Genomic DNA, 10,032 nt, shown 5'->3' on the forward strand with positions numbered 1-10,032 from the left:
GGAAGGGAAGGGAAGGGAAGGGAAGGGAAGGGAAGGGAAGGGAAGGGGAAAGGGGAAAGGGGAAAGGAAAAGGAAAGGAAAGATATATTTAAGCCCATTTAGAACATTCAGGATGTGATATAAAATGATATTCCAGACACATATGAAATGCCTCAGAGACCAACAGTGCAAATCTCACATACCATGGCTGCTTGTATGAACTCAGCCTTTCACATGATTCTGCAGCACGTTAGTATTTTGGAAAATCAGAGAAAGATGGATCGTGCAGCAATCGTTTTGATTTATTCACAGCCATGACAGCTACGACTGCACAACACTGAATGGAACAGTGCTTTTGATTCTATTCTGGGGGCCTAGGGTGGGATTTTTTCTGCGGGGGGGGGGGGGGGAGGAGGGTTGTCTTTTGGCAGCACTAGGATTTGGTGGAAGTTAGGATTTTTGGGGGTGGGCTTTTTTTGCCGATTGCACTTATCCTCTGAATCTCTTTCTGGAACACCTCAAAATCCGTCAATTTAATAACAGATCCATCTTCTGCGAGTGAAAGGGGGATGAGGACCCCTCCAGCCCCCCGACCCCACGCCTCCGTGCCTGTTCCTGGGGCCGCGGGTCGCCACTGCCACCTGCCGAAGTCACTGCGCTATTGACGGCATTGGCCCCCGGTCGCCCCCCCGGTCCCCCGGACCGGGGGATGACAGGGGGCCAGGCGGTGCCCCAGCATTACCCCTCATTGACAATACGTAGTTGGTTTAGGAGGTGTGCTGTGGGCAGGGAACGTGCTGGTTGAGTGGACGGCAAATAATGATGCCAGGGAGGTAAGGTTACGTGGTGGAAATTATTGCTCCTAACGTGGTGCGTTAAACCAAGATGTCTTTAATGAGCCTTCTCAGGCAAAGGCAATACATGAAAGACATTATTAAATGCAGCATTAAAGAAAAACAACAGCAGCAATTTTTTAGAGCAGTAACGGGGAAAAAGACCCCAGTCAATGTTGCTTGCAGTAAATTTGCTCTTCTGGAGTTATCATCAGCATTGCAAATGCTCCTCTTCTTGGAAAGTAGTCAGTAATTCTTCATCAGCTGAACAGAAGCAAACACAAAATGTTCGTTACTTTCTGGGATTCATTTGTTTGAGCAGGAAGCTGCTTCCACTATTCAAGCACACAAATTCACTCTGGAAATAGGGAGGTATCCTTATCTGTATGGATTTATGTATGGAAAGAGATGATGAATGAAAAGAATGACTTCAATTGGATATTTTAAATTACAACTGAATTGTATTTATGGCCCCAGACAACGTGTTTTGAGAAATGTTCCAAAACACTTCTCCCTAAGCTTTCAACCATTTCTCCTTTCTGCTCCAGTAAAAAATTTAGAGAAAAGAAAAAACATTTCCCCATCAGGATCTAGCATAAGGCAGGTAGAGCAGGTAGAACAGTAGTAGTAACATTTTCCAGTTGAGTGATGGAGATAGTTTATTGCTTTTATTTATCACCCATCATAATCACATAGGCCACTGTTTCTTTTTAAGATCTGCAAGAGTTCTGGTTCCAGTACCATGATCTTAGTGCTGTAAAAAAAACCACTTTGGAATCGAGGTTTTACTGTGCACCTTTTAGAAGACGATGGCTTCAATTTCTACTTTTTCTCTTAATTGCAGTGATAAGATAGCTGCTTCTATAAAAAGTCTAGATAATATGTCATATCTCTCCTCAGCAGCTACTGCATACGATATAGGAAACTCTCCTGCTCCTGGTTACTCATTAAAGTTAAGTGATAGGGATCCACATGGCAAGGTTAAGTTTCAACACTTTAAACCCTGCTGAAAGTTGCTAATAATAATAATGTTTAATTTTCATTCCAAACGTTTATAGTATCATGAACTTGAGCTGTATTTTCTTCATCTCGTTACTTACAAGCACTGAACCTCCCTTCAGAATAACGATCTTCAGTCAGAACAAGAAAACAAAAGCAGAATTTGACCTCTGCTTAAATTAAACAACCTAAATGGTTTTAACATGAATGCCCTATTAACCAGAGGCAAAGCCAGATCAAGATTTTCAAAAAGGACTAGAGATTTCAGCATCAAGTAGGGAAACGCTAACAGAAACATGATTTTCAAACCAGAAGCAGTCAACAGTTTCTAAAAATGGACCATTACATACAGCAACTGAAGTAACTACTCCCATTTAAAACACACAAATTTCAAAATGCTGCCTTTCCATTTGGGGAAAATCTGGTTTGTAGCTGATCTCCTATCATCTCTTCACTTGTAAAAGTTTTGTTGCAAAAATTTAGCCAAGTAGTAATCATCTCACTAGGAAAGAAAATGATAGAAACCTGTTCACTATGGCAAAAGGAGCTGAAGAAAGGAAGGGGAGGGCAGTGAGTGCAGCATGGTGGAACTCACTGGGGGAGATGGGGCAGGCACCTGGTCTTGTGCTGCTCTTCCCTGCCATGCTCCCATGGGACTGGGGTGCAATGTCTCTTTTAGTTCAGTTCTCCCATCCCATCTCTTTCTTACAGAAGCAATTCGGGGAACTACTCTATCAAAGGCACAAACCATTGCTGTCCTTTCCATCCTCTGCCCCTTGCATATAAGGTTTGTGATTTTGCGGCAGGAGCAAAATATCAGCAGTGACAGATGCTTATGCATTCTTACAGAATTGACCAGGTCAAACTTATCAATGGGTTTTTATTTCACGGGGAAGGTCATTAAGTATTCATTGCCCCAGGTCATCTAGACTCATGGAATAATTTAGGTTGGAAGGAACTTCTAGGGGTCATCTACTCCAACCTGTGCAATGCACATCAAAGTTACGTCAGGTTTCTCAGGACCTGCTCAGCTTTGAAAAACTCCAAGGATGGAGATTTCGAAACCTCTCTGGGTACCCACACGTGTATCCAACAACTCTCATGGTAAAAAGTTGTGAATTTTGCCTTACAGTCATATTTGTACATCTTTTATCTCATATAAATGCTCCACTGGTAATTCTGGCCTGTGGCACTTAATCATCCTCTCCTCAATCCTCCAAAGATATTAAAAATCCCTTTTAGCTCGTACATTTCCTTGCCGACAGTGATATATGTGGAGACATAAAACATGTTAGCTTTAGATACATCATTGCTTCTTTTTTATCCTTCCTTCGAAATGAAATAACAGCCTTCAGCCTTTCTTAGCAATAGAGCTGTTAGACTATCCTTTCAACTGCTTGAGAAAAAACAGTGTTCTCTACAAGCATCTTATTTCCCATGTTCAGAACTCTAGTTTACCCACTGTTGCAAACTTGTTACTGTTGTCTCACAGCCTCCCTAGATCATCTATATTCCTCTGTATGGGAACTGATGAGTCACAGCCTGAACCTCTGACTGATCACCTGAGGCGAGCCATGAGTCAGCCAGAGGAGCACAGGTGAAGGCAATTCACCTGTACTGCTGGAAGGGGTGGAGCCAGGCTGCACCCCTCCTAGACCTATTGAAGAGCTGGCTACCAGTGGAGAAGGATCTCTTCTGGAGGCTGCCTCTACTGGTGTTTTGTGGCTGAGCCCAGCATAAGGGTAAGCCTTCCATTTATTCTCGTTTGTTATCATAGTCTACTTTGCCTAACTCTCTTGTTTATTTTGTGATTGTAATATCTTAATATCCATTGATTATACATCTTCTTAACTCTCGCTTGCTTTTATTTATTCTCCTGAGAGATTTTTAAAGCGTGTGCTTCAGGAAGAGATTTAAGAACATGGGTGAATAAGTTAAGTGCCTTACCATGCCTGCAGGAGACTAAGGAATACCTTTCTGATGTGGTACAGTTCCAACAGCTCCCACCAAATCTCATTATTCATCCAATAAAACAGGAACTTCTGAAGGCTCTGCTGATCCTAGACCTTTTCCCCCTGTATTTTTGCTTTACCTAATGGTAGGAATAAATCTTAAGGAAGTCAATAGAAATGCAGTAGCAGAAAGGAGGAGCTCCAAGCACGTTGTTCCTCCAAAAGGAACAAAGAATGCTTACCTTCTGATATACTAATGCAAATGCACTGATTGAGCTCATCCTTATTTCAGCTTTCTGTGGTACATGTAGCTTAGGAAGCCTCTAAGCCAAGTCATGCTATTTGGTAACTCGGGGCATGCTTGCTGAAAAATCTCTGAGAATATCAATGCTGTCAAAGTATTTGAAAAGACAGAGAACATTAGAAAGGTGCTGAGTATTTCAGTATCTTTTATGAAAATTGTTGGTAATTTATTTTTTATTTCAGAATGTTTCTGTTGAATGTATTAGGTTTATGATTAACCATCTAATTTAGAATGTTCCACCAGTTACAGTGAACTGCAGTCATTCAGTTCTGAGTCCTGTATTTATGCTATGAATAAAGCCTAAGACACGAGCACTGGTATGCAAGACGAACGGCTGATGATCTTTGGAGAATATTAAATTAATCCTGGAGCTTACATGAAAGTTTAAATGCAAGTTTAAAATTTTAAGTCCTATTCCAACAGCAGAAACCAAACTGCTATGTTATTGGTAGACCATCTCAGTAGTGTGTCAGATGTAGAGATGCCTCCATGGGTCATAGAAACTAGGGTACCAAACAAAGAAGCTTTTAAATTGGCCAGAGTGGATCTCCCTGATGTACCACACACACACAGTTACTGATCCTGCCCACCTGACCCAGAAGTGAATGGCTAAAGGGCTCCTCAGGCCTCAGTGTTGATATCTGTTTATTTCTGTTTCACCTATTTTTATTTCAATATTCTTAATTTATCTTGTTTCCACAGATTTGCTATGGGTTGTCATCACATCAGCTTGAAGGAACTCAACTCACCAAATTGCATTCCTATCCTTGATTAAAACAAAAACAAAAGAAAACAAAACAACAAAAAAACCCCACCAATATTTAGAAGACAATATCCCAAGATTCTCTCTTATTGTATTTTGCTACAGAAGACTGCATTAAACATTAGCACTTGTGATGGGCTTATTTTCTGCAAAATGTCTATGTACTTTGGAGTATGCAATATTGAAAATATAAGTATTTTGAGAAATGAAATCTTTTCTATCTGAAAAAATATCTATTTCATATTCTTCTAATGATCCAAGAGATGGAACACCTCTCCTACAAGAACAGGCTGAGAGAGCTGGGGCTGTGGAGCATGGAGAAGAGAAGGCTCTGTGGAGACTCATAGAAGCCTTTGAGTATCTGAAGGGGAACTACAGGAAAGAAGGGGACAAAATCTTTATCAGGGTCCATTGTGGTAGAACAAGGGGAAATGGTTTCAGACTTAAAGAGGGTAGATTTAGGATATAAGGAAAAAGTATTTTACAGTGAGGGTGGTGAGGCACTGCAACAGGTTGCCCAGAGATATGATTGATGCCCCATCCCTGGAAACTTTCAAAGCTAGGATGGACCAGGCTCTGAGCAACTTGATGTCCCTGTTCATTGCAGAAGAGTTGGACTTTAAAGATCCCTTCCAACTGCAAGGATTCTTTGATTCTATTATGCTTATACTATAATCCCAGCTCCTGAATAGTAAAATTGCTCAGTATAGACTTTCTTTTTAATTTTTTTTATGAAGCAGATATTTTGTTTTCATTAAATCAGAGAACGAGAATGATCTACAGAGCATACCCTGCAATCAGGAGTTGCCTCCATAGGATACAAATGGCCTCATGTTTGGGCAGCACTGTTTGCTCAAGAGTTCAGACAGAAGAAACAGGGAGGATGCATAGGAAGGAGGGAAGAAAAGCCCCACAAAATAGTAGAAATAACAGACAATGGGAAAGAAAGTAGGAGAGATTAACATGAAAAAAACAGTATTGAGAGCTGGCAATGACCTTACAGGGAGGCATACCTTATTAATGGGAAATGCTGTTTAGATATTTTGTTAAGTAGGAATTAGTAAAATCAATTAATTATCAGGCGGGAGAGAGAGGAAATGCAAGATGCCAGGAAGCAAAATGTGCATTTTGCTGGGATAGCTTCAGAGTACAAAAGCCAGGCTAGGAACCTCTGCCTTTGAGCTGGACTGGGAATGGAGAGCAGACCAAGCTGCTCCTCTGGTTCCTGGGGAGGAAGGCTCAGGGCATGGGCACCACCAGCAATGGCTTTGACATTGGTCCTGGATTTTAAGGATGTAATAAGCAGACAGAAGTATTTCTGGCCAACATCCATCCAGGTATTGAGAGTGAGGCCTTCATGTCTTGTACTTGGATGAAGGTTTAGGCTGTGCTGGTAATACCCCAGAGTAAAGGTCATGATCTGCTTGAAATTAAAGTCTGGTCTCAGGACAGCTCTTTGTGGAGATAGCAACCTCGTGGCAGTCTAACAGTGAGGTCAATACATAACAGGGACATCAAAATGAAATTACTCCTGAAGGTGCTCCCGCTAGGCCAAGATTAAGGGATATGATGGATGCCTTGTTCAGTGCATGCAATGCCTCATGCTGCCGACAGCCTTGCTTCTCTCATTTATGTTTAAGAAGCTTAGAGGAAAGCATTCCAACATTTTGGAGTACTAATGTAACATATTATTCCAACATTTTAAAATATTAATGTGTCCTGCTACAGTTGCTAGCAAACTGCATGCACCAGCCAGACAGCTTGCAATAAACATCCTACCATGCTCTTAACCCCATCTGACTTTCTGCTAATGATTTATTACACAACGGTGATGCTTCACTTAGGGTTTCATAGAGATGCACACCATGTCTTACCAGCCACACAACAATTCCACATAATGAATGAATTAGTCCTAGCACCTAATTGCTTTAAAACTTGTTCCTGACTCCTGTATGCCTGGCATCAAGAATAGCTCCGTGGATCCCTTTCGCTAAATAATTAGACAGAAAGCTAAAAATCTTACACAAAGGTGCAAAACTAGAGCGCACACGATACCTCACAGTATTACATAACACAAAAAGGTTATTAACAAGCAACTCAGCTGAACTCAAAACATGATACGGCAGTAAGCTGACCTTTGCAAACGGTTGCTATGCTGGCCCTGCAGTGTGCACTTGGGCTGCTCAAAGCAGCCACTGTATGGCTGAGATTTGCACCATACCTTCGTGCAGCCTTGGAGTACCTTAGGCTGCTCCATGAATTTAAGCTGATAAGAATGAATTTCTTCCACCCATGGACAGGTATGAAACTGAGGCTTACAAACACATTGGTTCTTAGAAAAGAGCTTCACGTGCTCTTAGAGAAACATAATTTATTGTAAATAAGGGAATGAGGGAGTATCATTCCTATGTAAGAAGATTCCTCTCTTTTATTAAATAGAGCCCAGAAACACTGATCTAAGACAACATATCATAAACAACAGATTGAAAAGAAAATCTTGAAAATCCCAAGCAATTGTCACATTCTGCACCTGATCAGAAAAGATCATTCTTCCACAAATCAGGCTATGTAACATTTGATGTATAGATTTGTAATAATGCAACATCACCTTAAAAACTGTGATTTATGGTTTGGGAAGCACACACTGTTGTCATTTGCCATAAAGCACAGTTCTGCCCAGCGTGCCATCTCCCACTCTGCCTGTGGGGGGATGTACTGTATCTGCAGGCCCAGAGAACAAGATTCCTTGGGATATTCTTGCCTTGGAGATTTCGTCAAGTGGATCTTCTTACTGACACCTGAACCCAGGATGACCTTACACCATGCGGGCACACTAGAATTTCAAACGACTCACCCCTGTAGGTATTATATAATCTGAAGCCAAAATATCAGAGGAATTTATTGTCATATAAATTCAGGTCCTTATTTTGCAATGAGCACTTAGAGGAGGGTGAGCTCTTGCACACAGCACAGCCCTTCTGCCTGGTGCAGGGCCAACAGCTGCATTTGGGTCTGTTCAGACCCACCAGCACATCATGCTCCAGCTATGTGACATGTTAATAAATTGGGATTAGATCAATTGCCATCAATCTCCATAATACACATTTAATAAAATAATAAATGGGAAAATATACATAGTAGAAATAAAATATTAATTCAGCACATTAATTAACGTGCTTTCTTCTCTGCACTGGCATGCATGCCCACATTTCAGTATTGCCCCAAACCATTTGTGCTCACAGGCTGCTTTCTGCGCTATTAGTTAAATTAATAGATGATTTCGAGCACCACTAGAGGGCACAGAATTATAATTCTGTGGATATTTCTTAGCGGATTGCCAAAAGTACAGAAGGAGCAGGAGTTCACTCACTTTTGTGGTTTACTGTACATATCCCCAGGTTATAGCCTTGATCCTCTCACCAGCAATGCTTCCATGTAGTTCTGTGACAGTGTGTGGTCACAGTGCTGCCCACGGCCAGGCTTACAGGGATGGGGATGGGGATGGGGATGAGAATAGGGATGAGGGGTTGGGACAGGGACATGGGATGGGGTACAGGGATGGGGACAGGAATGCAGGATGAGGACACTGATGCGCAATGGGGATGCAGGACTGGTGATGCTGAGTGGAGGCTGCCCACTCCACAGGACCATGCACACCCCACTTTGATGGCACAGTTCAGGTTTCCAGAACTTGAGCACCCATCCTCCAGTATTTAATTCCACTGACTAAGGCCAGGAGAAGGAAAGCATAAGCCCAGCACTGAGGCCCTGTTGTTTTGAGGCGTGCTGTGCTGTCATTGAGGACAAAAACAAACCTTTGCATATCGAAACACAGAAATGCAAACAAGTGGTAAATGAAGGATTAACTAACTCGATTTACAATTCAAAGAAGGAGTAGATGTGTGCCACTGGAAAGCTTAAATATTAATAGGGTTGCTGTGGATACTTACAGCAACTCCTTAACATTGCTCTGACATGTGTGCTCTTTCTGCCACGCCGCACCAAGAGTGCGAGCGGCTGCTGCAGCTCGTGTGAGACAGTTCCTGTGTGCAGCTGGCTGCTGGGGAGGAGGAAGTGCAATGAAGAAGGGAGGAAGATAGAGCTCTCTACTTAAAGACAGCTGATTGGGGGCTCTGGGGGCACTGCAGATGCCTTCATGTTGCTTTAGAGAGACACAAGTTGATGTTGTCACCCAGAACATCACTAGTTGGAGATGTGTGTGTTAATCAAATGCTTGAGAGCCCGGCCTCTCTAACTGTCCACTATGAAGGGGAAAAAAAAAAAAACACCACCAAGCCGACATTTAATTGTATTTCAGAATGCCCCTACTGATTTTCACACAACACCGGAGCCCACATTACCGCTTCCAATAACCCAACACAAATCAGCGCCCTGTTTTCACACGACAACGCTCAAGCTGCAAAACCAGTGCCACCCGCACTTATCAATAAGCCATCAATGCAGAGCCCGCGTGTGTCCCGCACTCCGCCACCCCGCGGGGGCGAAGAGGTCCCCCGGAGTCGGGGGACACCGCCGCGCCCCAGCAACGAGCAGCGACCAACAGCGGCGCGGCGCCGGGCGGGGAGGCGCGGAGTGGCCGCGCCTGCGGCGTGGAGGGGTGGATTTTTTTTTTTTTCCGCGAGCTCACCTTGATGCGCCGGGGCGTTAAAGGCCCGCTCTCGGCAGGGGGAGCTTTGTTTGCTCGGCGCTGCTCGGGCACCGCGCGGCCGCACCGCTACGCTCCGGACGCACCGCGCCGGGGCCGGAGCCGCCGCGCGCCGGGAGGGAACCGCGGACCCGGGCAGCCCCCGCCGCTCCCGGGATTCGCCAGTTCGTGTCCGGGGAACCGCGGAAGAGCCGAAGCGGAGTGCGGGACTGCGCCGTCCCCTCGTGGGGACTCCCGGCGGCTCTCTCCCGCCGCCCCGCCCGGACCGGCCGCTCTCTCCGTCCGCAACCGGCGGGGTCCCGCCGCCGGCCGAGCCTCCCCCGCGCCGCCGCACTTTTGGGACTTTCTCGGACTTAAATGGACATCTGTCGGGAGCGCAACTAACCCGCGGGCGCCGCGTCCTGCCTGCTGCCCGCCGGCGCCGACTTTCTCCGCCGCTCGCAGCGGGAGCGGCTGCTCACCCGGCCCGCCCGGAGCGAGAGAGGGGCGGCGAGCCCCGTCCGGCGCTCCGAGCCGCCGGCTCGCCCGGGCCGCGG

The 10,032-nt window shown here is 44.7% G+C and overlaps 1 protein-coding gene across 1 annotated transcript in view; it reads left to right on the plus strand.

The window, feature by feature from the left end:
* Nucleotides 1-9,482: 9,482 nt before the first annotated feature.
* Nucleotides 9,483-10,032, plus strand: part of KCNQ5 (potassium voltage-gated channel subfamily Q member 5) — a 260,391-nt gene continuing 259,841 nt past the window's right edge. The window contains exon 1 of the mRNA XM_042824645.1: nucleotides 9,483-9,863. Within this exon, the coding sequence (XP_042680579.1) occupies nucleotides 9,483-9,863 (381 nt within the window). The remainder of the gene's footprint in view (nucleotides 9,864-10,032) is intronic.

This window comes from Centrocercus urophasianus, unplaced genomic scaffold (assembly GCF_019232065.1).
Source record: "Centrocercus urophasianus isolate 14NV4802_14NV808 unplaced genomic scaffold, USGS_Curo_1.0 seq_10, whole genome shotgun sequence".
Taxonomy (NCBI): Eukaryota; Metazoa; Chordata; class Aves; order Galliformes; family Phasianidae; genus Centrocercus; species Centrocercus urophasianus.